The sequence below is a fragment of the Dromaius novaehollandiae genome, chromosome 9 (assembly GCF_036370855.1).
Source record: "Dromaius novaehollandiae isolate bDroNov1 chromosome 9, bDroNov1.hap1, whole genome shotgun sequence".
Taxonomy (NCBI): Eukaryota; Metazoa; Chordata; class Aves; order Casuariiformes; family Dromaiidae; genus Dromaius; species Dromaius novaehollandiae.
In genome coordinates this window covers 29,132,884-29,160,763 of record NC_088106.1, presented here as the reverse complement: position 1 = coordinate 29,160,763, position 27,880 = coordinate 29,132,884, and the positions used below count along the sequence as shown (strand labels likewise).

Genomic DNA, 27,880 nt, shown 5'->3' with positions numbered 1-27,880 from the left:
CAAAACTTCTTTTCATGAGACACAGGCTACTGCAAACCAGGTGGTAACGCCTACACAACCTCCTATGAGATAGGACTGCTACATGGACATATCCCATCTGCTACTCCACACAGCAGGCACCTCTGTTCTAAGCTGTTAAAACTTTTCATCACAAGTGGGTGAAAATGGCTTTGTACAAATGCTACACTCAAGACATTATAAATGATAATAAGCCTCTGCCTGTCTTTGGCACAATGCTCATGAACAGCTCAGAAAACAAACATTCTAGAGCTGCTTTTTCACTCCTCCCTTCATTTTCTTGTTGCTTTTGAGTGACTGAGGAAGGAGAAAAGATGCTTTGTGAGGATTCTTGGAATACAGACCAGGGAAATGAATACATATTGCAAGCATCATCATAATACTCTGCGCATGCACTGCACCTTTAGCACGGAAGGGGAATAACACCAGAAATCCCCTGGAGGAAGTGCTCAAGGCAGAGAGTACACTTCTCCATAGAAGTTGCAGCTTGGTTAGCGATGTGCTAGGTGTGAAACAGAGCACATAGGTCTCTCTCATTTTCTCAATACAGATGCATTTCTGTAGCACGGACAAATTCATGGCTGAGCACACAATAGGGTTCACCTTTCAAATTCTGCCAGCATCAAGAGACACTAGTGGGAGTGATGAAAGAAACCCTGGAAGAAGAGGAGTATCTGAACCCATGGACTATTCTAAAGCACTGTTTGGGTTTGGAAGAAACAAGCTAGGGCCAAGTTAAAATACCTTTTCTACTCTATTCTTTGTTTTCCTGTATCCACCTTGATAAATTTCTCTGGTATATTAAATACTGGCTCAGCAGAAAGTAAAAAACTCTCTTTTCCTGCAAAATCTGGAGAGTGATAGCAGAGGGGTGGGGATAGAAAGGGCGTAATAAACACCACTCATCCTGCACACCAAATGAGACAGGGTGCTGTGGCAGAGACAGAAAGACCCTGCTCTGTGTTGCAAATGAAAAGGAAGGTTCAAATATGGAAAACAACGTTAGCTTTGATTTAAAACATAATGAAAGCAGTGGTTGGGAGGATACCATATGTTATGGGTGCCCAGAGGCAAGAGGACTCTTGTGATTTCTGAAGAACTCTACTCTTGAAATCTGAGGGAAGAAAAGAAAGGGGTCTTTGGTTGACCATATCAATGACAACTGCCATTTTTTCATCAGATGACAAGCTGCCCAGGCGGTTCTGGAAGAGGCCACCTGTCCTACAAGCACTCCTGCCCTGTTGTGCCCCCCAGCAAGCTTCCCAGCATGGCAGCTGATGCTACAAGGAGAAGGGAGCATCTCCCCTTTCTTCCTTCGCAGTATGGCTTATGCCAAGCACAGAACAAGGGGGTGGCATTTTCAAACGGAAACAGGTGTTTCTTGTTCGTGTTTTAAAGCTTTCCATAAAGAAACCATTCTGTTGCAAGAAATTTTCAGTTAAGTTACAGGTAGATGAAGATTTTTCACAGTCAAAAACTATGTAAAACACTACTTTGTCATGTTAATTTGGAAAGCTAATGAATTCTTAAGACAAAGTTCTCTGGAAACCAAACAACATGTGAGGGTTCAAGCTGGCTGATTATACACGTACAGAAGCAGCTCTAAAAGCTGTGACAGTCACACAAGTCACTGTTTAAATAGAGATCTAAGTTTTATAAGCCTTAACACTCATGTTTAATTAAGCAAAGGATGTATACAATTCAAGGGACTATACTGCTGACTACTGCCCTCATTAAGTACATAAGAGGAGTATGGAACTACCTCAGTATCGCTACAGTGAGAAATGAGATGAGAAGGATGCAGTTCATTACACTTGCCACTCAAGCACAATGCAGAGCCATCTTGGAGGCCAGTCTGACACCGTGCAGCTACTGCAATCCAGAACGCCTTCTCCAGGGGGCCAGGTTTACTCCTTCAGCCACCACCTCTCTTTGAAAGCACGAGACATTGTAAACACTTGAAAAACAAGGCCACTGCTCTGCATACAGTTCTCCTTACTGGGATAAGATGAAAGCAAGAGCCATGTGATGGAAACAAAATTATCCTTTGCCATGCTACTAGAAAATGTCTTGACACTACTGTGACAAAGTTGCATATGGAGCAGATTAGAACAGGTAAAGAAGCTCTTGGAAGATCTCTGTGGAAGATCAGAGAGTACAGAGCTACAGCTGCAAAACAAATTCCCCAGAAGGATATGCTCCAAATGGCATCCTTCAAGCCCCAAATAAATGCTTCTGTTCCAAGAGCAGACATCTAACTTGCACTGCATGAGGTTTGGAAATGCAGTTCATTTATAAAGAGACCATCTACCAACCATAGAAATATATATAAAAAATGTTGAACATTGCAGCTTTTGCTATTAAGTGTGAATTGCATTCTGTTCCCTCCAACTCACCATAACAACAGAGATCCAGTCGCTAAATTAACACATTTTATATTTGGTTAATGAATCAATAACCTATTTCCTGTAAGACATACGAAAGGAGCATCTTTCACAGCTTTCTTTCTGAAAAGGGCAGGAGCTGCAGAAGCACTACTACTTTCAATCCAGCTTTGCATCTTTGCATGCACGCCACATGAACTTTCAAATCCACTTTCTCCTTTCCTCCTCCACAATTTGAACTAAATGAAACAAAACAAGATACGCATGCAAATTAAATGCTTTGTACAACTCTAGTTAGTCTTTCTTAAGAAGGACGTGGCCATTGTATGCCTGAGCTGGATTTTCAGAGTTGAGAAATAATAACTTGGGAAGCTAATCCCAGAGAAACATGTGTCAATACTTGTTCATGTTTACAGCCAGTAAGATGACACGCACTCAGGAGCGGTTAGATTTTTTAAAAAAAATAAACCAACACAAATAAGATCAGATGAAATTGCATCCAAAGACAAAGCAAGCTGCCTGAATCAATCAGCTCCTATAGAGTGATAAAAACAGATTAAAGCAAAAAGTTATAAATGGCAAGCTGAGGATTTTCTAGATGAATAGCATCAGTTTTGAACTAAGGCACATTTAGGATTAAGCATAAAAAGCTTAGTGCATATACTTGAAACATAGGTGGCTATCAGTTATCAGAAAATATGTTTAAATCCGTAATTTAAATAAAACAGTTCCTCATCTTTAAAATTTCCAGCTGTAACTACTGGCATTACTCTCAACAGATTGAAGTCAAAACTAGATGGCATTTTGATACAGCTCTACAAAAAAGAACAAAATAAAAGTATATGAATAAGCCACCTCTACAGAATAGCAGAACACTGGAACAACCATAACAGTCCAGAAGTGTTTATTTCTTGCAAAAGTGTCATCCCACATGAAGTTTTAAAAACCACTATACTTAGCTTCAACGAGCTTTAAAACATATACTTTTAAGTCTTTCATACAAAGCAAGGCAGAGGTAAGGCACGCATGTCGATACCGAAGTTTTCTTCAAGAATACTTTCTTAAACCAAGGTTTTCCTGACTTTAAAAGACTTGTTTTGTTTCCTGCAGAATTGCCCAAATATTACAATTTTTAAGATTAGATCCTTTCCTCCCACCTTTATTAGTATAGTATAGTAGTAGTAAACACTCTCCCAGGAAGCACCCTTCTTTGGGCCTGGCAAACAGGAGGACAACAGATAGCACACAGCCACGGTGAGCTAATGGATCAGGCTGCAGACACCACCACTCTTGGTAACAGAACAGCTGTCCCCTAAACCAGGGCTCGCTGAACCTCCCCCCTGCCCTCAGATTGAGCCAGTAAACTGATCACTCAGAGTAGGGGTTAAGTCATACCACCTTCAGCCAGGCACATTAGAAACCCTGCTCCCTCCTCATGTGCATGGCTGGGACACAAGCAGGGCTTTCAGAAGCAGGCTGTCCGCTTGCAGGGGTCTTCCAGAGTTTCTGGCCCATGGCTCTCTGAACTGATACCTCTCACCAGTCTGAAGAATCATGTTGCTCCTCTGCAGTGCTGTTATTTATCAGCTCTCAGGGAGAGAGAGCTGGATGCTCATTTCATGGAAAAGCCTTACTTTACCCTGCCCTGAAACACCACCTTTGCAAACAACTACACAGGGGTCCAACCTTAAAGCACTACAAACAGCACATTTACCTGTTCCCCTGCTGTTCCTACAGGATAAATTTGGAGGAGTATAATATACATGCATTCAAAACAATTCCCAGACTGGCCAGCAGTGTATCTATTCACTGGTTACAGCACTGCCTCACATACTGCCTATCTGGCATCTTAAGCTCTGACAGAGTAACCCAGCACATCAACATGCAAACTGGGCAAGACAAGAGCTGTTCATGCAGGATACGTGCACAGTGCAGTATTACTGTACCTTTTCCTTTTCAGTCCACACAGAAAGGGTCAAAAGAGGAAAGAAAAAGCCAGAAATCAATATAAAGGAAAGGAATCAAGAACGGCATATGTGATAGTCTTCAAAGCCCAAGAGAACCTCCAGATTTTGCTGACTGTTTTCTTTTGTTAACACTTCATCTTTTGATTTATTCAGGTAACTAAGAGAATGCTGTGAGAGCAAGCATTTTAAAAACAAGCGGCTTAAAAAGCATACGGAGTCACTGCAGAAAAACGAGTTTTCACATTTTGACCTCATTGTACTGAAGACAAAAAAAAAAAAAGAAAGGAAATAATACTGGGAGTTTACAGTGACATAGCTGGTACAAGTATTTTCAACAGTTGTCGCCAGCCAGACAGCCAAGTTCCGCATCAACTTTAAAAAACACCAATGACAATGGTCCCCAAAGTAGAGTTTTAATGATTACGTTAGGTACCTATAGTACCTATTTTCTCAAGATATCATGCTATCCCTCCACCGCAACAAAGACTTAGGACACTAACCATAAGTTTTACAGCCAACAAAGAAAACAAATCATTCACACTAATCAAAACAAGTTTAGCTATATAGAAATTTTTTGTCCAGAAGATAAAATATCCATGTAAAGTGGTACATTTCGGTGAGTTGTGTAAGGGCTAGGTTTTGAGTTGGGTAACAACCCCTTAGGTCTTCTAGAAAGATAGAGAAAAAAGTATTTACAAATTCTAAACGTTATTTGTTCATTGTTGAACAATTGCTAGAAAGAGCACTACTCATATTCTAGCTATTAATGCTCAAAGAAAGATCATCACATGGATTATTTGTTCAATGCTATAGTATTCAACTGCCAAACGGGATTCCTCTCATTTATATAAATAATCATCCAAATGAGTACAGCACTAGGAATCAGAAAGAGCTAAGGGTCATATTCCTAAGGCACAGAAAACTGTCACTATCCAGAGGTGCTAATAAAGCATGAAGCAGAAAATAAACTACCTGAAAGACAGATAAAAGATAAGACAGCCAAACTCTTTTCAGTAATGCCGGATGGTGTAACAAAGGGCAAATACCACAAATCGCAATTGAGATGTTTAGATATGCTTCTGGGAGAATCTTTTCCCCCTAAAAGGTTGTGCGGCCCTGGAAGAGGTTACCAGCAGAGTGTGTGTGTGCCTGTCTGTGTGCTGGAGAATGTTCTCCATCCTCACGAGCTTTTCAAGACTTGGCAGACAAAGCCAGGGCTGCCCTGGCCCCAAAGATGGCGATAGTCTTGCTCTGAACAGGAGCTATGACTGGAGGCCTCCAGACACCCCTTCTCATCAACGCTTCTACAATACTTGCAGAAGCCACACAGGATGTCAAAGAGTTGGCATGAGGATTCTAACCCACAATAAAAGTAATGCTCTTCAAGCATTAGATGTGCAATCTCAGAGCTGCCCCCATTCAGAAGACTGTGCTAATTTTTCAAGAGCCAACAGAAGCGTTCCAAGAAAAGCAGAATGAAAGTTACCCAAGCCCTGCCTAAAAAAGACAAAGTAGACAAGTCAAGTGGTACAGATGGACTTAGAGGAGACAAATGAAGTAGCTACATAAAGCCAAACACACGGAAGAAAAAAAAAGAAGGATTAAAAAATTTGTTAATGATACAAAACCTTACAGAGAAATTAAAAAAAAAAATTAAGACCATGCCAGATTCAATCAGAATAAGGTCCTACATTTTGCAGGCCAAAAGCATTTACATTTCAATTACAGTATAAGCCATGCACACAGCTTTTAAAACTTCAGGGAGTAAGTCTCATCCTAATTAAACAGATCTAGGAAAAAAAGGTGTTTTCATAAGAAAAAGTAGTAAAATTAATTGGCCTACAGATAGTAACTGCTGGTTTACATTACAGAACAAGAAACAAATCAAGAACACTAATCCTCTTTTTTTGTATGAAAGAAGGTCTTCAGCAGGCATATGCTGCAGGGTTTTGTCCCTTTTTCAGGCAGCTCTGACAGAGCTGGGATGAACAAAAAAGTTCAGTTACGGAAGTGGAAGATGTTAAAGTGGATGACATACTGTAAATTTCTCATTATCTTTAAATTACTGTGTGGACAAAAATAGTTAGGTTGGAAAGGAGTTCTGGAGCTCTCTGGTCCAACCCTGCTGCTCCAAGCAGGGCCAATGTGATAAGCTTACTCAGAGCCTTGTCCTGTTGAGTTCTGAATATACCCAAGGAGGGAGATTCCACAGCTCCTCTGGACCCCTGTTCTAATACTTCACCCCTCTCACGGTGAATGTTTTTCCCCCCTAATCTTTAATAAGAGTTTCCCATGTTGCAACTTGAGTCCACTGCATCTTATCGTAAGACTATGCACCTTCAGGAGTGTCTGACTGTCTTCACTCTAACTTCCTATAAAGCAGTAGAAGATAGCAACAAGATCTTCCCTTACACAACTCCTCTCCAGGCAGAAGAAACCCAGTTCTCTCAGCCTCTCTTCATACATCATGTGCTTCAGTCCTCTAATCATCTTGGAGACCCTCCACAGGGCTCACTCCAGGAACATCAATGTCTTTTGTGTACTGAGGAGACAAAAACTGGGCACAGTAATTCAGATGTGGTCTCACAAGTGCTGAAGAGAGGGGAATGGTCACTTTCCTGAGCCTCCTGAATGCACTCATGATAACATAAGCCCAGTACATGGTTGTATAAACAGTATCCTTATATATTTCAAGAGATCAGAAAGCTTCAAGTCCTTGTTGCAAGTACTCATAGAAGTGCTTCAAAGCATCAACATTTATTTTAATAAACGCCAGGGAAATTTCAAATAAGGAGAAGCTGGCATTGTGTCAAGCTTTCTAAAGGCATGAGATGAACCGGGTAACTACAGGCTATTCAGCCTAAAAGAGATCACGGCCAAAAAAAATAGTAAATCCAAAACTAACCAAGAGTGTAACAGAGAAAAATTTGTTTAAACACACCTGTGCTCTGAAAAACAAAAAAAACATAAAACAAAACACACACGCAACAACAAAAAAATTTACAAAAATGCATCAACTGACATATCATAGCACATTAAGCATCTTGGACATTTAGGCATTCAGTGGCCCATCCTCTTAAGCTGGCCTTAATACAGAAAAAAATTACTACATAAAGATCATAAGAATGATCTCAAGCACACATTTCCCTTTACATGTTTATGCAGATTCCTGGAGCCCCTTCTGCAGTGGAAGATGCTAAAACAATACTTGTTTAGTATGACACTTGCAGAGAACAGCTTCTTGTTCAAAAGTTTATAAACTTCTTTAAGTTTATAAAGTTTATATTACCTGCATATAAAGACATCAATCTTAATCATTGCACAAATGTGTTTTAAAGAGATCTCCACATACTGGACAAATCTTAGAAAATGCACAAGGGTCTACCGCTAAAAACCCAGTAAGATCATGATTTGACTGTAGCAGATAAGAAGTTATCGACATGCAGATTTAGCACAGCCTGTAAATATTTCAATACAAGACTGAGCAAATGCCATGAAATAGTTTAATATCTTGATTCCCTGGGAAGCGAGGCTTACACTGTCAGTCTTTCCCATTCTTCTGCTGTACCCTCTCTCCCCATAACTTTTGGTTTGTTGAATAACTTCAGTCGACTTTGAGAGAAAAGTGAAGAAGACAATGAAGTTTCTAAAATTGTTAAGAACTTGTTGCAGCATAGACAAAAGGGGCACCAACTAGATGCCCATAGGAGCACTTCAAGTGCAGTTCTTGCCTAGTGGGCTAGATGGATAATCAAATAGACATAGCTGAAAAACATTAAGGTAGGTTGGTGATACAAGAGAAGTAAAAGAATAATAGGGTGAAAGGACAGGCAGGTGATTAGGGTAATGGAGGGCCAGGGAAGAAGAAATCTATGATCAAAGTCTGCAGGTAGCCATGATTCAGAAGTTCTGCTTCCCAAGAAACACAGTTTACTTCAACTAACCCTTACAGCTATTATGGCAGAGGGGAAAAAGAGTGTCAGTGCTGTACAAGATGGATGTATACTGATTCTAGTTTCTACTACATGAAAACAGAGTAGTTTACATTTGAACACAGAAAAGCCTTGCTATGTGATTGCCAACGAGGTATGGATCATTTCAAAAGGGCTAAATTTGGTCACAGCAATGTGCCAAACTCCAAAGAAGAAGAATTATACAAATAAGGACAACTGAAATAATTATTTGTACTTAATTTTTTACTGAAACAAAATCACATTTAGCACAAACAGAATATTTTAAAAACCCACCCTGAAGCTCTTTCTTTAGTTTTTTAGTTCTTTTAGTTTTTCTGTTTTTTTTCTTTTTAAGTTTAGGGGTTTTTTTAAGCTTTATTTTTACTTACCAAAAATTAGTGCTAATCCATGGGAAGTCCCCACTGCTATCAGATTTGATGCTGCCTTAAAAAGTCATGCAGAAAGATTCATAGTTTAGAAGCCAGAAGCCAGATTTTTCATGCTGTTTCTCCCACCCTTTATAATTGAAAGTTTTTAGCAAGGACAAGAAGGGAGATGCATTTATCAGCTGTGTTAAATTACTGTTTAAACAAGTTTAAACATATTTATATGAAGACTAACTATACAGAATTTGAAAATTGTCTGAATACTTACTATTGCAGTAGGCAAGCCAGCATCCACTTTGTCCTAGAAAGACAGGACAAGTTATGAGTAAGAGAGGCAGAGCTCCCAGCTCTATGCATGTCGCTAATAATTAGAGCTACAACACGCAAAAAAATCAACACAAGTTGCATTTTAACAGTCCCACCAGGAACAGAGAGCACAGAGGTAACCACTGACTAGAAACACCCAGATGAGATGAGAAAGTGCACAGAAATGGAGAATTAATAACGGTCCTCACTGTTCACTGTACATAGCACAGACATCTAACATACAACTACTTTCCTCTTCTTCCCTCTCAAGCACCCCTCATTAGCTGCCCATTCTGGTGGCTCCCCCATACCTCCAACAACACAATTAACAACTAGCTACAGCACACCAACTTTTAGACTGTGGTCACGTAATCATCATAGAAATGCTCACAGATGGGTCATTTCCATTTTATTTTAACAAATGTGCCTTGCATATTTTGGAAATCACATGCTTTAGAAATCATCACCTTAACTCTGACCTCAAACAGTCAGTTCCCCCCGGCAGTACAATCTACAGACAGGCTCTATTCCATTCTCATTCCGTGTCAGAGTCACGGCCCCAGGCCTGTGCATGGTCCTCACTGAGCTCAGAAGGATGGATTTGTTCTATACCTGATGCAGGCATTAGACAAACTTGTTTCCAGCATCTTTAAGTAAGCAGACCAATAGCACTGTTGTTATTTTATATTAATATTTCCCACCAGGTTTAATGATATTTAACTGCTGCAAGAAGTCAGCTAGTACTTGATTCACTGCTGGTTAGAGATTACTAGTAGTAGGTTATGTACTGAACGTGCTAGTACTAACCAGAACTAATGGGGGGGGGAGGAGGAGATCGCACACACACACACCCCTCCACATCAGAACACATACAGATTTTACTTAATGAACGTAACCAGGAGAAAGAGACACTTACTGCTGCAGACGCTATTTGGGCAGAAATTCCTTTCAGAAGTGAGAGCCGTATAACTGATCCATGAAGAGAGAGAGAATCAGGGAGTTTTTTCTTTCTAAGGAAAGAAGATAGACCAGACACATTACAGCAGAATAAAAGTTTAGAACCTTGTTTAAACCACAGCTAAACCAGAAGATAAATTGTGCATGCATCCATATAACCCACACAGCTTCTATTCTTCTGCCTGAGAAGTCTGCTATGCATCACTGTGCCTGCATAAATTTTGTTTTAAACTCATTATTTGGGGAGGAGCGGGGGGAACAGTCCTTCAAACAAATTGTCGGTTTCAAGCATGTATCTGCAAACCTGAGAGTCTATTAATAAAGTCTGAAAGCAATACTTTTGCTCATTAATTCATCCTCCAGCAAATCAGGAAGTTTCAGCCTTTACAGGTGGAAATCTAAGGAAAATACGCAATTGAATATGGCTCATTAGCAGAATACAGACCACTGGGAAAACTACAGACATTTAATTAAAACACAGCTGATTTGATACAAAAGGTAAATGCTTCTGTTTATGGGGAAAATGTCTTTAAAAAGGAACTAATGTCCAGGGGACAGTTAGTCTTTTAAAGAGTATTTCGTAGATTATAGCACAGACACAGTAGAGGGAAATTTTGGAGGTAAACTGCAATTTTGTAGCCAAGTACACAGCACTAGAAAGCCAAATTTGCAAAACTAACAGAAAAAATCATTTGGTTCCTATCTTGAGAGGCACACAAACATGTGCTTCACATACAGGCTGCAAAAACATGTCATTCACAGTTTGTATTATGGCTAAGAACCCATAAACACTGCCACTAGCTTCACCCAAACGTGACAGTAACACTTCCTGGTTTCTCTGACCCCTCTGTATGAAAGCCTGGAAAATACTCCAATGATTCCAGGTTACATTTTGTTCAACATAAACCATCTTATTTGACAAAGAAAGGAGAGTGAGTCAGTATACCCACTATATGCCAACACACATTGTCACACTTAGAGTGTGTTACATCCTATGCAATTACTCATGACAGAACAATCGCAGCTTAAGAGATGCCGAAGGCCACCTAGTACTTATATAAGGTGGCCATGGGAGTGCTCAGAGTATAGGATCAGGCCATAATTTGAATAACTAATGAGACAAGTCAGCAGCATTATGGCTAACTATCGCATTCCAGGCTGCTTTTAGATGACAAGATTCAAATTCCATTTACAGGAGCAACAGCAACTCACGTGCCTTTTAAAAACACTATCAACTGCTTGCGGGCTCTGGAAGTCATGAGATACATCTTTAAAAGATTTTCTTAAAGCCAACCTGGCTCGAGTTTAAAGATCCCATTAAAAAACAGAAAAATTTTAATAATCCTTCCCCATAAAATGCACTTATTGCTCAAGCAGGCTTTCTAGCTTTCTGTGCAAAAATGAAACCCATCTTTGTCTACTCGATCCTGAAGAAATAACGTTGTTCTGTCAAAAGTAGCTTCACTGGACTCCTCGCAGCATCCCCCTTGAACTCCAGCACTGTGATATAACAGCAGGAAACAAAATCCACGTGCACAATGAGAGCATTCCTGCCCAGGCGACAGACAGACTGCATGCTCAGAGGAAAGCTCGGGGAGAAGGGAGTAGAATGTGGCCTTAACAGGAGTTTCAACTGTTCTTAGCTTTTAGGATGGCCCTTCTACCCACTCAAAATAGGAGAATTCCTTTTTAACCTATATAAAGAATGTTCCCTCAGAAATCAACCAGCCTCCCAGGGTATCAGTCCAGTAGTACCTTTTCAGGTGAGTCCGGTCCCCACTGTCAGAGCTTGCTACAGAAGATGTGTCATAGGAGTGCGTATCTGTGTTATCGATGTTCAAGAGAAAGGGATCCTCCAAAATGAAAGACTCCTCTTCATCATCAGTCTGAAGGAAGAGAATCACCACAGCTTGCTAAGCATTCACATTATACAACACCCTAACTGGAACATTAGCAAAAGTCTATCAATAAAACAGAAAAATCAAGAAGCGGAGGACAATGAGATATTCTCAAATACCAGAACAGAACTATTTATTATTTTACTGAACTGCTACTACAGAAAATCTAGAACTCATAATGATCACAGAAGTGCACTGAAAGGAAAGTTATTCAATCTTCCTTCACCAGACATGATCTAATATTGTCACACCTTTTCAGAAGATGTTTAGTCAGTCATTCCCATCCTGTACTCACCAAGATGAATAGCACTGGGGTAAGACTAGAGTAAGTATTTGTCTGCACTGAACTGCATTTTCTTCAGATTACCTCTCCAGTTCAAGAATTCCAGGATTCTAAACCTGTCCTCTAATGTGGATGTGGTTGCATCTCCCCCCAGTTTGGTATTACCCAAATTTAGTAAGTTCACTCTACCTTCACGCAAGGCACCAGAAGGAGGACATATACAGATACATTAGCATTCCACATCCTCTTTTACTTAGGCAGAAAACCACTAATGGCTATTCCACTAGTTTCTAGACTATATCTGTTTGGGACACTTTACACCTGTATCTTTAATACAGCTTTTTTAAGGAACTGCCACCTCTCCCAAACTCCTTTCCTCTTTATACTGGCTTCCCAATAAGTCCAACCACCAATTCCCTCAGCTTGCTAAAGTCTGTTTTTTTGGAGTTTGTCTCCACTTTGCTGTCCTCCCTCTTTTCCTTCCTCAGATCATGAACTCACCTAGCTCTCATAAAGCAGGCACCATACTGGGTACAAGTGAGACTGAAATTCAGTTCTCCCCTACAACATAGTACTGGTAACATCAAAAGTTGGGACAGGAAGTTACTTTTGCCACATATGTGAAACAGAAAATATGAACAGAGCTATGAACTGTCTAGCTCTCACCTCTTCCTGCACCTTAGAAATTGCCCAGTGTTCTTTGTATTTATTGCTAGCTAAAAAGAACAACATTGTTTGACAATGCTGACCTTTAATACAAAGCAGAGTCTTCAGGTGACTACCCAAACCCAAAGCTGAACTTGCTTAAATTTGATGGAAACCCTTTATGTTTCAGCCAAAGATATTTTGATTGGAAAACAAAATTCAGTATTACACACTGTACAGCAATTATTCTACTGAACACACACTTTGCCAGCCATTAGCTTCAGGAAATCATGAAGTTATGCAACTTCACTTCTCAGAAAAAAACCAACAACAGCCAATAGAGCACTTGCTGCCTCATCTTAGCACATCCCTGCAATGGAGCTGGCTGCAACTCTGATAGGCCACTCACCTCATTTAAGATGCTTTCCAGCGTTGGCGGGGTATCAACTTGAGGAATGTCAAACTCTTTGTCATCAATCTGGACAACAGAAACCATAGACTGAGCTTAGGTTGCCCACTCTGCCTTCCAAACTTCTTTCCGACTAAAAGAAAAAAGCAACTACGTGCATACTCCTTCCAATCTACTCTCTTACCAAAAAGTCACCACCACATACTAAAGATTCTTATTCAAAATGTCTTCTCTGAAATTTGACATTACAAGATAGAGCAAAAGTATAAGTTTCAAAAATGTAAAATAGTTCTCTGACCTGCACCCAGACCTGAGATTTCAAATGCCTTTTTCCATTTCCAGCAAAGAGCCCCACTACTGTTACATTGCCTTTCTAATACAGACGAGCACTGACACACTGGATCTTCTCTTTGAATGATTAGTTACAGGTGAAGAAAAATGCCAATGCCAAAATACCTTAAATGCCAAGGTAATTTTATCTGAGACGTGGAGTACCTAAACTCAGATTTTATTATAGCAGGAACAACCATCTAAGCACTTTTGTCTTACTTGCATAAGTAACTAGTGCTTATTCTGTCCCTACACGCCTCAGGTATCCCAACTGATTTAGAAGCTGGCTGAGCACGTGACTATCCGTCTGATATGGTATCTTCCAAAAAATGAGATTTTAAATTCTTGACTTACCTGCTGCTACAGCAATTTACAGTATGAGTTTCACTGTTACTTGCTCTTTGCCTGACATCAAGAATTACACATATGTGATTTCTTAACTACGAATGAAATATAAGGAAAGCTCCCTCCGAAATTAGTTCTCAGCGATAAGCGCTGCTTCCACCCAGCGTCACTACTGGACGGGACAAACGGGATTTAATGAAACTGCCAAACCGCGAGCAGACGTCGCCCGAGCCTGCTCGCTCAACCGCGTTACTTACTGAGTGACAGCCCCGAGCGCGCACCTACCCCCTCCTAACTACCAAAGCGGCCGAGCAGAGGGTCTCCCGCACGGTCACCCAGCAGCAGCCCCCGCGGGTACCCCGCCGCCCCCGGCAGCGGCGCCGGAGCCGCAGGGGGCCGCGAGGACCAACGGCCGCGCCGGGGACCAACGGTCGCCAACGGTCGCCAAGGGCCGCCGCGCGCGCCCGACCCCCCGCGGCGCTGAGGGGAGCCGCTCGCGCAGCCGGCGGGGGGGGGGGGGGGGCGGCGCCGGGGCTCGCGACGCACCAGCTCGCTGCGGGAGTCCAGCTCGCGGTCGAGCTCCGCCACGCTCAGCCTGGGCGCGGGCGGCTCCGGGCACAGCGGCCTACCCGGGTCGGCCTCCGCCCCCGCGGGGCAGGCGGCCTGCTCCGCCGCCTCCATCGCCGGGCTGCGGAGCGCGGCGGCCACACCAGGCCGGCACCGCCGGGACTCGAACCGGCGTCCGGCACCGCCCCTTGCGCAGGCGCAGCCCGGCGGGGCCGCCCGCGCCCGGGGCCGCCTTAAAGGGGCCGCGGCGCCTCCGCTCCTGCGGCGCTTCCTGCTGCCGCGGCGCGGGGCTGAGGGCGGCAGAGAGCGCGGTGCGGCGGGGTGACTGCGGGCCCCGCCCGGGAACCGGGCCCCGGAGCGGCGGGGGGGGCCTTAACAGGCAAATAAGACACACACAGACACACACAGACACACACAGACACACACAGACACACACAGACACACACAGACACACACAGACACACACAGACACACACAGACACACACCCCCTTCCAAAGCGTCAGCACAGGCCGGCGGGGCGGATGTTTTCTCCAAGCTTGCAGCAGGGAGCAAAGCCGGCCTTGCACCCCTGTTTAGCCGTGAGAGCAGCCTTGCAGGAGTAAGCAAGGGGGGAAGTCAGGCTTTTTTTTTTTTTAATGAAATAAATACAGCTGCATAAATTTCTCTCCGGCTTTGCTTCTGTGCTCCTAGGCTTTACCTGTTGTTTGGAGAAGCCTCTCCTCCCAGCAGAAAAGGCCATGCAAGGAGGCAACATCCCTTCCAGACCCAAGCTGGCTCAGCCAAAGCAAACCTGGCTTTGCTACTATTCCTACAATTTCCTGCTATTCCCCCTTTGCTACAATTCCTGGCTTTGGTGTACTCAGAGCCAGCTCGCAGCTCTGCACGGGTAAAGCCAAGAAAAAGTTGTACTGGGGGTCAGAAGTTGGGTGAGACGAGAGCCAGTAGGAATATGGGGCTAATTTGAAACAAAGCAAGCGCTGGGAAGCCTGGCTGGATGTATATATAAATTTTTAGGCAACCTGGGAAAGCTGAGCAGCATGCGCAGCTAATGCCGTATTGCACAGTTATTCAAGACAGAAGTCAGGCACGGGGGATTTCCAAGAGCCCACACCAAGCCAGGAGGCAAGGGGACAATACGGAGAAACGTAAAATAACACACAGTGGACGGCAACAAATACTTACGTATTTCAGCTTGAGGGTGTCAGACACCCAGCCTGGTCTCCTGCCTCCTGTTTGTGCACGTGGGTTGATGCTAGCCTGTTTGCAGATTTGGCGGAGACTGGGGGGAAAGCCCGTGCCGTGACCCCTTTGGAGGGGGCTTGCTGGTGCCTGAGCAGAAGCAGCGCGAGGGCCCAGTTTTGACACAGACGTGCCCTAAGGGCACAAAGCGCGTCCCGCACCTCTGCCTGCCTTACCTCTTTGGCCTTTCTGCTCTGCTGCGGGACCAGCAGCTGCATTTCCCCCCCTCTCTGGAGCAGGCTACACCCTGCACCTAGCACCAAAAACACAAGGATGAGCTGGGACCACGCGGCCGTGAGGGTCCTGTTACCTCCCAGTGAGCATCTGCCAGGTGGGTCCCCGCTTTGCACCCCCCATCTGAACAGCAACCATGGTTCTTCCCGCTGTCCTCAGGGCCAAACTGGGTTCCACAGCGACTGTCCCGGCTCAACTTGTGAGCACCGATTCAGATTTCCTCACAAAAGCTAAGGAAAAAGAAATAACATTCACAGAAAGGCATGAGCCAACATCACCAGAGAGCTGCTGAGCGGAGGGAGCTGGCAGTTACCAGCACACCGTCTGTGCCGGGAAGGTGCCGTCAGGTTACAGGTAGGAAAGTCATTTTTGTTCCTTAGAAATTCCCTCAGTTCCAGAGTCCCACTCAGGGGACAGGGCACACAAAATGTCTGTCCTGGGGGCCCAGCAGACCAGCTGGGCTGGGGAGAGGGTGGCCTAGGGTGTGCAAGGGGTCTCCACCGGGGCTCGCTCTGGTTTCTGCTCCGAGGACAACCCTAAGGATACGTCGTACCCGCAGCACCCAACTAGGAATCTGGAACCAAAACTGGGTCGTGCCACTTGGACAATAGGGCTCAGGAGGCTGAGGAAGGAGTTAATACCAGCCTAAAGAAATCATCAGCATCATGGAGAAGGTGACTAGGGAATGAGGACACTTTGGTGTATGAGAACTAAGGGGTATTCATTGATGCTATCACATAATAAGTTCACCAGGAAGCACTTTTTCGGAAGCACTCTGGCAGCAGGTCCCTGGAGCTGCAGACGATGAGAAAGGTGCGCACGGCTCCCAAAGGGGCTCTCGGCGGAGAGTCCCGCCACTGAACCAATCGCAGCGAGGGACAGCAGTGACCAAGATCACAGCGGACGGTCCAGCACCCCGGCCTCAGAGAGGCCATCACGAACAGGGCCCTGCTAGAGATCCTGCAGCTGGAAGTTAAGCAGGAAGGCAGGTTTAAAATAAATAAATAAATGTGGGCAAACAGGTCAAGAGAAAGCACAGTAGTTTATCTTTCATCCAGCAGAGCAGGATAGGATGTGCTACTCTTCCTCTCTCCAAGAGGACAGAGGTTTTGAGGAACACAATCACCCTCTCCTTTCTAGGTAGGCTCTGTGGCCCTGCGGACGCTTACGTGGCGCATTAACGCATTAACCAGACTTGAGAGTCGCTCAGGAGGAAGGACAGAACTCTTGCAAGGAATTAACCCGCTGTAGAGAAGTGCTGGCACTGGGAGCTGAACCTTTCCTCTGGCACGCGCCCCTACGGTAATTAGGGATTCAGTGCCTGACCGCCGCCGCCTGCTCTCCTCCACGTTCCAAAAGCTTCTTTTCCGCTGCCAGCCGTTCCAGGATGGTTTTCTGCAGCAACGGTGCATTTGCTCCTCTTACAACTGTGACTAATTCTCCTCCCTGAAAGTTATGAAACGCAAGTCAGCTAAGCTCTCAGGTGGGACTCTCAAAATCACCAGAGCAGCACACTGCATACGGCATTATGTCTACTGTGTAAAGAGCAAAAGACCCAGTGTCTGCCTTGAGTTCCCTGTGGGAAGCTCTCCCAGCAGTAGGCTGAGGGCACGGCAGTCCTGTCTGCCTGGCCAGGGCCTTGGGTGTCAGGCCCCCTCCCCAGACAGGGCTCCTCTTCTCCAGAAGAAAAGGGGAGCTTTGGAGCAACCTTCTTTGTTGTTCCTGATTAGTCTGCGGAGGAAGCAAAATCAGCTTGTGACGGGACTGAGCAGTGGCAGGAGGCTGAACCTGAAGACTCTGCAGGACAACGCGTTTGCCCACATGGTGTGAACACTACTCATGTGGACTCACCAGTCACAAGACCCTGTGGACACCTGCATCTTCCAGTATGTCACAGGGATCCCTGCGTGCAAGTCATGGATTTTCACGACTAGGACACCGTCTCAGGGAGGGGAAAAGGCCCAGGAAATACAGCCATCCATCACAGGCTACACCAACCTCCACACAGACAAAATAACCCAACCAACCAAGCAAACAAAAAACCACCAAACCAATTTGACAACCTCTAGCTAGAGAAAGTCTTCCTGTAATTTTGTGCCTTCTGCCTGCTTTTCATCCTCCTGTGCAGTTACCTTAAATTGTTTTACTTCATCCATATGGTGTATCTTCACTCTCTCTTGTTCAGTTTATTATTATTACTGCTTTATTAATAAGTCATATAATAAAGCAAAATTATTGTTGCTTGGGGGCAAAGCAGAAGGTATTTAAAGGTAAAGCCTGGTTGTACATTCTTACGCATGCAGCACTTGACCACCAGTAGATAACAGCAGATAGTGGCAGACACAAATACAGAGCAAGCAAAATTGGTGAAAACATGAAAAGAGCATCTAAATTGTTCCCAAAGGCAGGTCAAGCTTATTGCTGTGCAACTATTGTAAAAGTATTTCCACTCACTGTGTAAAACAGAAAGACAGGCTCGCATTTTCCTCTGTATTCTTCCAGAGCATCAATGGAATCAACTTCAGCCTAAAAGGAATGTAAGATTTAAAAAAAATAATAATAATAAAAAAAGTGTTTCTAGAAAAACACTTCTGCTTCAGAGGAATACACATACACGTGAAATGGCATGAAGAAATATCAGATGTGGGTGGCTTCGTTCATCTGAAAGTTTGGAAAGGGTTTCTAACTGCTTTTTAATTATACGTCACCATTAGTAACATCAAAGTGTTAAGATCATAACATGCATAAGCTTGGCCCTAGATGTAGGTAGCTGCTGTGGGCAGCAGATCTGCTGCAGGAAGAGCTGCAGAGCTCTGGCCTGGCTCAGACCTCCATCCTGGAGGAACAACATTTGGTTTGACTTGCGCTGCTGAGAAACCTGTGTATATAGATGTATACATAGCCTGTATTCTTCCCCCTTAACCAGCCAGGGTTGAGCAGTGTCACTGCAAAATGGTGTCTTGCACCCGTGCAGCCAACCCCCCAAATGCCTGATTTAAATTGTTCTGAAACACTTTGATGGCTGAAGGAGGGTTGCGGATAGACAGAGTTGTCTCAGCGTGTTGCTGGCACTCCTGTGCTTGGATAGTAAAAGTACTGTGGTGGCCTCAGGACAGCCACCACCAGCCCCTGATGACAGTTTTGCCCCCAGTTTGCATCCACCCTTGCAAGCCTCTGCCCTGCCAGAAGGACTGTGAGCCAGGCCAGTCAGCCAGGAGATGCTGCAGCCACGGTGGGGTTGAGCAGATGTCCTGCTGCCCTGCAAGCTTTCTGTTATGGCCTGGGTAGCTTTAGCAGCCACATTTCCAGTCGCAACCAGGAGAGTGCCACACTGCTGCAACTGATGCTACTGCTACTGCCTAAGCAGGAGGCCAGGAAAGCCTGTTGTTCTCATGTGTCCAAGACACGGACAGTGACAGGCCCAAGTCACCCAGCTTCGACTACAGCTCCCTCCTGGGGTGACAGATGACCTCAAAGACAAAAGGCAGGTGTAGCACGGGAGTCTTCCCTCCTCCTCAGAGTCACCGAGACAGAACTAGCATCTGGCAACACGCAGGGCATGCTATACACAAAACAGCGTAAGATACCAGGTAGCACACGGAGGCTTATAGTAGCCCAAATTCACTGTTACTTAATTTTGCTGATTTGCAGACTGACTGGGTAACCAGCTCACATCCCTTCTACTAGATGGTCTGGTAGAGCACAGATCCAGTGTCACTGCTCATTAACCAGACCCCATTTTCAAAGACTGATACCTTTTCTGACAGGCCTCCACTAGAAACCTCACTGCCCACAGCTTACTTAGCAATTGCCCCTTGAGAGCTGGCATTCAGCTTGCTAAGGCCTTTAACACAGAATCACAGCACGACTGAAGTAGGAAGGGACCTCTGAGGGGCTCTAGTCCAAGCCCCTGCCCAAGCAGGGCTAACCTGCTACAGGAGGTTGCTCAAGGCTGTGTACAGCTGAGTGTTGAATATCTCCAAGAATCACTATTCCACAGCGTCTCTGGGAACCTCTTCCTGGTTTTGATCACTCTCTTGGTGAACACTTTTTCCATTATATCTACCTGAAATTTTCCTTGCCGCAACTTGTGCCTGCTGTCTGTTGTTCTTCTGCTGTGTGCTACTGAGAAGAGCCTGGCTCTGTCTTGTCTATAACCCCCATTGGACCGTTGAAGACAGCAATTAGATCTGCCCCTTAGTCTTCTCTTCCCCGGCCAAACAAACCCATCTCCTTCAGCCTTTCTCTGTACGCGAGACGAACGTGTATGCTACTGGTCCTGTCCAGCGCAAATGGCTTAGGTAGTTTGTTGCATGCTGCAGAAACGAATACCTTGAAAAGTTTATTGCATCCTTAAACACACATCTGCCAACAAACCTGTGAGCTTGCCAAAGAACAAGAGCCAGTTTGTGGCAGGGTTAGAGCAAGACCTGGAATGTGGTAAAATAGGAAATAGATGAAGAACAATGATCGGTTGTCTTCAAACCTTCTCCTGTTTGGAGAAGGAAACCAAGAAGTGCAGAGCAATACAAGACTGAAAATTCTCACTGATATCAGCTTTCTCTCACCCCAGTAACTAACTGTCTGAAGCTATGAGCCACAAGCTAGAAGTCCTGGTTTGTTACCATTTTGGCTCAATATCGTAAACATAAATGACTTCAGCCTTCAGTTACCTGCTAATTTCAGGGGACTGGATATTTGAAGCAGTGCCACATTTCATCTTACCACTGCAAAATGCAGGAAGTCACTGCCAACTTCATTCCTTATTTTTCGGAAAAGATCCACTACTGTTTTGCATGGACCACACCAGGCTTGAAATGCATCAACAACTGCAAACAGGAAGATGAGTAAGAACAAGGTTAAAACTGATCAGTTTACACGTTATATACCAATAGGCTGGTTTGTGCACTTTTCCACTTTGCAACGTAATCATTTGGAAGGGGACTGCAAAAGGCCGCTAGCACAATAAAAAGGATCCCCAAAACCTTTAAGGATTGAGATCGCTTTCTCTGGAGACCTGTGGTTTGGAGACCCAGTACTGCACCACCCTTCTGGGAAGATTTTCCTAATGTCCAACCTGAACCTCTCAAGCTGCAACCTGTGGCTGTTGCCCCGTAAGTCTGTCTGTTGTTGTAGGCATGATTCTTGCCAAACACCTAAAAGTGCTACAGATTCAATGCTGAAATAGAAACTGTCATACTCTTTCAAGGTTTCGATCACTAGATCACAGAGGGTGAAATCACATTGCACATAAGGTATTAACAGCGTTATGGAGGAGTCTTAGAAGAAATATTTATATTGCTGTGACCGTGGGAATATCAGATCTTCTAGGGAAAACTGCTGCACAGAGGAAGAACGCTTGAAGCCTACCTAATCATCCCTCCATCCTTGAGGCCAGGGCTCTTCCCTTCACCAGGGACAGTCCTGCCCTGAGCAGGTGGCTGGACTAGAGACTCCAGAGGCCCCTCCACCAGCACCGCCGTGACTGTGTAATAACTGTCCCAAGTAAGTCAGGAAGACAGTGGGACCTCCAGCTAGTCTCTCCTCTGTTAGGATGTTTCCTATTTCCATTCAGGGCAAGGGGAATGGAAGGACCAACTGAACCTCCATATCAGCAGTAACTGATTCCTGACAGCACTGGAGTCCTCTTAACACTGAACAAAAGCAATCTCATACGTTGGCCAGCCCTTACCAATGAGTCCTTTGAGACACAGCATTTCTTCCCAAAGCTCCTGGTTATTGATGTTAATCTGTGTGAAAATGTAAAAACACAATAAGAGCAACAGTGAAGCATGAGGTCATCTGGTTGCTGTAAAGAAACGTGCATTGAGCTGAATTCAGGGAGCCCCCATCCCCAAGCTCTCACTGCTTCCCCCCTCCCACATGCTCTTACTCCTACCCAGTGCCAGCTCTCACAGAGACCCATCGTCAAACCAACTAACCCAAAAGAAAAGTCTAGTGGATTAGAGACTTGGTTAGGCTCACAAGAACTTAGGGAAGGCACATGGAAAGAGCAAGCCTTCCCCTTTTAGCAGCTGCGATTGCTTGGACACCCTGGCTGCTCGGGGACCTCAGCCCTGGTTTGCAGAGAGACCGAGTTTTCCTGAGTGGGGCCTCTGGGGACATGGCCCCCTGCACCTTAGCAGGCCATCAATATCGCAGCTGATGGAGCAGAGTCCCAGCTGAACCTACTGCTTCATGTTGGGTATGGCGCAAGAGGGAAGATCTGCAAAACGCCCATACAACCTCAGGTTTTTCCTGGTGCCCTCTTGCAGTTAGGGCAACACAACTCCTTCTGGGGCTGTGCAGCAATAGCAGAGAGCAGGGAAGGCTCCACATGCTCCTCCTGTGCCTTGACTTGGTTCGCAGCCCAGTAGGTGAGAGAGCACTGGAAACGGCAGAAAGCGGCGGGGGTGAGTGACTGAGGGACCCCAAGCTCCCCACCTCAGCACCGCTGCTATAGGAGAGACACGAAGAACTTCTTTGCTGTGACATGAATGGAAGTCTGTGATCTGTGAAAGGCGTTTTAACACAGCCTGGCAGCCAGAAGCAGTAGGAGCTGCTGGCAGATGACTGACTGGTTCTCCACAGGCTGCTGGATCATAGTGCAATTACTGCGGACTTGGAGGACACACACATCCCTGCTAGGCCACAGCATAGCGTTGTTCCCAGCGGCTTCCTCCCACCAGAGCGAGCTTGATGCTCAAAAGCGGCAGTGAGAAGGTGGTCATTCAGTACTCCTTTAAGTCTTAGTGGGAGAAAAGACGGCCTTCCAGTCAAAGCAAAGCCCTGGACACATTGCCTAACAAATGACTAGTGAAATGACTACATTTCCAGGCCATGCACTTCCACTGCTTGCCCCGGTCTGGTCCTGGCTCTCATCAGGGTTCCTCTGTGAGCTCATCTAACTCACTAGAACAGAGGAAAAATATCCCATAAAAAGCCCTGAGTAGTTCTCCCCAGTGTAAGCAAGTCTTTTTTAAAAGACTGATGAATGTCAGAGCAAAAGAGAGGCTGAGGCAGAGCCAAGTGGAAAGGCAGCGGGGTGGGGACAGGCAGTAAGACCCTTTCACAGCAACCAATGGGCTCGGCTAGGTCTTTGGGGCTCAGGGGACGAGCTGACCTGAAAGCAGAGCAACATGAACTGGCACTGGGTTTGTCATACCACAGTCTTGATCTCAGCTTCAGGACACAGCTCTGTTCTTTTTGGCTTTTCTGATTTGCAAGACAGAGGCTGGAGTTGGGTGATCACTCAAGGTTGCAGCTGCTAAAGCTGCACTATCACATTGATAGTATTACTATGCTGATATTGAGATAGAAGTTGTGGTTTGTAGCACCAAAAATGACTCGATTCTTGCTCTGCTTGCAGGCCTGCATGCTCTAGGAGGCTCCAGGATGACTCCGTGCACCTTCACCATTTCTCTCCCTGGTGTGGGCTGAACTCCAGCATCCCATGTGCTGTTTCAACACACTTGCCTCTAGCACGCCTCCTCCGTTCCTTGCTCCTAACTTTGGATCCAGGGCTCATCAAATTTATAAGCCACAGGATTCTCCACCAGTAGTTTCTCACTGTGCCTCCACACAAGCTACACTGCTTTGTTGAGATGTTTGAGCCTTAATGCAATAAACTACTAGTAAATACATGGCTTTGGCTGTGCCAGTGTCTGGTCACGGGAGGGTGGTCTGAGCGCAGCACATCCTTACCTGAATTTGAAGTCAGTGGCAATTTAAAGACTCCCAAAACACAGCAAACAGAGACAAAGATCTAAGTTCGAAGGGACCTCTGGATCTTCCAAACCCCTGCTCAAAGCTCAGCGTTACATCAGGTTGTTCAGGGCACCGTTCAGTCAAAGATGTCCTAGACAATTCGTTATGCTGGACTAAGTACTATTCTATCCTACAGTTCCAATACAGTTATCAGAAATGAAGAAAATCTTTGGTCTCTTCCCCAGCTTACAGCACTTACCCCTCAGCATACACTTACAAAAACAAAATTAACAAAAGGCTCCTCAAAAAATGTAAGATCTGTTTGGTTCATCCTGAACAATGAAGATTCTTAATAACGTTCTCAGTTGATATCATTAATCCTAACTACATTTAGCCCACACTGGAAAACACTAAGCTGCAGTAAGGCTAGCTATTATTCAATAGCTATTAACACCAACATGCATTAAGGACTGCCTAAATCGCAAAGTCGGGATTTCCCAAGACTGGAAATTCCAGTGCAAGCTTAATGGCCTCTCTTACAGATCCTCTTTCAGAAACATCACTGGAGATCATGCAGTACCGTTTCTCCAGGACCCTGCCTCATTCAGAGAACAGGGAGTTATTCAAACACCTCCATCTGTTTTCCTGTTCAGCATGTAACCCCAAGCCTAATTTTTTTCAGAGAACACCTGCAGAATTAAGAAATTTAGTTATTTCAGGTGTTCCTCGTGCTAGGACCACCCTAGGAGTGTTTCACAGAAGGTTAATGAGTTCAACTGATTCATGATGACGATAATTTGTGATAATGAGTTCAGCTGTGAGTTCAACTGATGGACTCAAAGTAATGCCAACACAAGTACTTTGCTAATTTGTATGCCCAGAGGCAGCTGGGAGAACTGGCTTTTCTCTAACATTCCCAGAACTTTTCCAGGACATCACTTTGCCTTCTACATGAGGCTCAGCTGTCATCTGCACCTGTGAACAGTCACCTTTCTGCAGATCTAGACCCAGCTCTCCCACATCAGGTGCACACTTAGCTGCCAAAGGTGCAAAGTAACTTGAATCAAACAGGGACACAGTGGGACACGCAGCAGCAGAAAGACACTTCCACCTTAACAAAGCAACTGTCTTTCCCTTTTTACACAAACGTTCACCTTTTTCACCCCATACTTTCCAATTTTTGCAGTGAATGACCAGAGTTATAGAGCCAAGAATCACCTTCAGCCTTCTTCTCCCTCGGGAAGACTGAACTTGTTTCAAAATTTGATGTAGACTTTCATGACCTACTTTGGCTTTTTTTGTTCTGCTTATTGACTCTACTTGTTAACCACTTGCATCTTGTTTTCGATTTGTTTAACTTCAACTTTTTTGCTTATTAAACTGCCCTCAGAAATCTTTTCCCTATGCAGGTAGTTATAAAGCATCAAGTCACTTCCACGATGTAAACAGAGGAAAATTGCTCTGTATATCCCCGTGAAAGAGGTTTTTCAGCCTTTGAATTGCTCTTGTATCTCAAACTTTCTCCAGCTTCCCAGTGATCTTTCTTAAGCATTTGAACTGTATACATGAACTATACGTTCCACGATAGTCACCAAATACTCAGGAGCAGGCCCCCAGCTCCCTACTTCTCAGCGTCCTCTGAACAAGTCTCGTGTGAAACGCGGGTGCACTGATTTCTGAAAGCAGCCGGACCACAGGACAGCACCAGCACGTACCACCTCTGAGGTCAACCCGCAGCCCAGGAGCACACTCGACTCCCTCGGTTCTGACCTGGGCGAAGCGTCGCTTATGGGGACAGGTTTGAGTTGCCAGGTCTTCCCACCTGCCTTCAGGAATACTTTTCCAGCACTGGGGCCTCTCAGGAGAGCTTTACCAGCAGAGTCTGAGATACCCCAGGACTGAGTTTCATCCTTTGCGCTTGCTGTAAGTTTAAGAGGTGCTCTGAAAGGCGCTCCTACCACGGCTGGTTCCTACTGACCTGCAGCACCACCTCCTTTCGCTTTGCAGCCATTCCTCTGCAGCAACGAGGGTCCTGCGAGCGGCGGCCCCGAGCGCAAAACACGGCGGCCCTCTTCCACCTGCGCGAATCCAACTGCTGGCCGACCTGCACCACAGAGAGAGCCTTTTTACCTGTCTTTTCTCCTCCACCCGGGACCAAGCGCCTTGGGCAGCATCCCTGCCTGTCGGAGGGAGCAGGGTTGGCTCAGCAGGGCCCGAGGCCCGGCCACAGCCCTGCTCAGGCCCTTTTCCCCCCAAGATGGGGGGCTACGGCAGGGCCTGGAGCACGGCACACTTCCAGAACCGCGGGGGCAGCGGGCTGGGGGACACCCTCGCGCCTCCCTGGGGCTGGGGCGGCCGGGTCCTGGAGACGGCAAGGGAACGGCCGGGTGACCCGAGGGGCCCCGGCCCGCCGAGGAGCCAGGGCCTGTCGGCTGCGGACGGGCAGGGGCCTGGCGGTACCTGCGCAGCGCCGGCAGCCCCAGCGCGGCCCTGGCAACGGCAGGGCGGAGCGGCCGCCAGCCCGCCCCGCTCCCCCTTCCCGGAGCCTCTGCCGCAGCGCGAGTTTGGCTCCGTCACCTCTGTAACCCAGGGCCCCTCCGCCAAACAGGTCCCACTCCCTCCCCTCGCTGGCCCCGTGCCCCCAGCCCAGCACCGCAGCCCCCTCGCTTCCCCCCGCCTCTCCCAAACTCCCGAGCAGGGTGCGGGATCCAGCCGTGGCCTCCCCGGCACCAAGCGGAGGCGATAAGCTGCTGGCCCCCCTCCAAACGCAGGCCACGCTTTTTGTTTGGCTTTGTTCCCCTTTCCCACTTGGGATGAGGACACACCGCTAGCTCGTGTCCGGCCGGTGCCAGCACCCCCAGGCTGGTGCCCGTTCCTGCGGGGCTGCCACTCGCCCCGTCCGCTCCCGCGCTTGGAGCCACGGCGGGCGCCTCTCCTTGCCATGGGTGCTGGCCGGTCCAGCCCCTCCTGGCTGCGGATCTGGCACTGGGCACTGCTGCCCTGCCCGCGGGGACACTGCCTGGCACGTCCCGGGAAGCGGCAGGACGGGGCCCGGGCCTGGGCAGGGCCTCCCCCAGCTCCAGCACCAGCTCGGCAGAGCAAACCGCCCCCCAGGTGCCCTGGCAGCCTTCTCTGAGAGCAGGGCACCACCGAGTCAAAGCTCTGCCTCAAAAAAACCTCTATTTTTTTTCCTGACAGCACAGCTTCACACTGAATTGCCAGCATTTACCTTCCTGCCCCGATCCTTTTCTTTGGCTCGCAGATTATCTCCCTGGCATCTCCACCTAAGCAACCTGGCCTGAGCTGCTGCGTTTGCTCTCAGCTTCTGGGGGGAGCTCTGCACTACAGGGAAAGCACGTGCTACCGCTCCATCCTCTCGGTCGCAGACTTTGGCTTTTAGCTTCCTCTTGTCTACTTACTTCAATGTGGATTCAAGGGAGCTTATACTAAAAACACTGTATACAAAAAAACATTTTAAAAGCAAAAGCACTCAATGTTTTGTAAAAAATAAGCCTTGAGTGAAGTCCTGATGACTTTAACCAAAACTCAAATTTTGCATGTTTACACCCATGACGTGCTTACACATTTTAGGATAAGCAGAAACAGTCCTGTTAGTAATCCCATTTTCCAGGTCTTTCTTCAAGCACTTTATCTCATGTACCTTGATTATTCTGCTGCCTGCTGCTTCATTGCTTCAGCAGAGTTTCACAGAGGCGCAGCATCTACTAGGTGGCTGAAGCTTTAGGCTCAGGACTTAAACTTCGACAGGCTAAAAAGGGCCCTAAGTGTCTAAGAAATAAATGCCTAAAAATAGCAGATGTTTCCCTAAGAACATAGTGACACAAGATGCTTTTGAGCAGGCCACTTAGTTTCTTTCACTACATGACATGGATGTGTGATTGCAACAACAGCCAAATTACAAGTCTTACTTGACTTTCAGAGTGGGAGAAACTTCACTAAATGTAGATGGGGGAGAGCAACCAGGGCACCAGTTGTCTGATAACTAGCAGGCCAAACTCCATGCCAAACTGATCTCTTTTTGACATCTGTAACCTTTGAAAGAAAGACCATCATTATGGAACCCTCTGATTAGAAATAAAGAGTGGAGCTATTTACCAAAATTGGTTAGGATTGGTTTTCATAAAGAGTGCAAAAACAAGAAATCCTGATGATCTTGTATCACGTCCAGACAAGTCATACCTGCTTTTGTTCTGAAGGCAACCCTATAGTTCACAAGACACCTCTACTCAA

General features: G+C 45.9%; 2 protein-coding genes across 3 annotated transcripts in view; both read right to left on the bottom strand.

Moving 5' to 3' along the window:
* Positions 1–14,663, bottom strand: part of VPS8 (VPS8 subunit of CORVET complex) — an 85,803-nt gene extending 71,140 nt beyond the window's left edge. For both annotated transcript variants that reach the window (XM_026100544.2, XM_064517059.1), the window contains exons 1-6: positions 14,428–14,663; positions 13,207–13,275; positions 11,727–11,857; positions 9,931–10,024; positions 8,977–9,009; positions 8,712–8,766 (exon numbers count right to left, since the gene is read on the bottom strand). In XM_026100544.2, the coding sequence (XP_025956329.2) occupies positions 8,712–8,766; positions 8,977–9,009; positions 9,931–10,024; positions 11,727–11,857; positions 13,207–13,275; positions 14,428–14,562 (517 nt within the window). In that variant the 5' untranslated portion in view covers positions 14,563–14,663. The remainder of the gene's footprint in view (positions 1–8,711; positions 8,767–8,976; positions 9,010–9,930; positions 10,025–11,726; positions 11,858–13,206; positions 13,276–14,427) is intronic.
* A 2,282-nt stretch (positions 14,664–16,945) lies between these two features.
* Positions 16,946–26,134, bottom strand: NME9 (NME/NM23 family member 9). The gene is made up of 6 exons (XM_064517061.1): positions 26,090–26,134; positions 25,608–25,733; positions 21,615–21,672; positions 20,648–20,751; positions 18,377–18,448; positions 16,946–17,368 (listed from the first exon to the last, which is right to left on the bottom strand). The coding sequence occupies exons 2-6, from the start codon at positions 25,638–25,640 to the stop codon at positions 17,237–17,239; spliced, it is 399 nt and encodes a 132-aa protein (XP_064373131.1). The 5' UTR covers positions 25,641–25,733; positions 26,090–26,134; the 3' UTR covers positions 16,946–17,236.
* Between the last annotated feature and the right edge of the window lie 1,746 nt (positions 26,135–27,880).

Coding starts and splice junctions, on each gene's coding strand:
- NME9 (XM_064517061.1), bottom strand. CDS start 25,640: ATGGCTGCAAAGCGAAAGGAGGTGGTGCTGCAG. Junction 21,673..25,607: donor GAAAGGAGGTGGTGCTGCAG/GTCAGTAGGAAC, acceptor ATTTTCACACAG/ATTAACATCAATAACCAGGA. Junction 18,449..20,647: donor ACTTCCTGCATTTTGCAGTG/GTAAGATGAAAT, acceptor CATTCCTTTTAG/GCTGAAGTTGATTCCATTGA.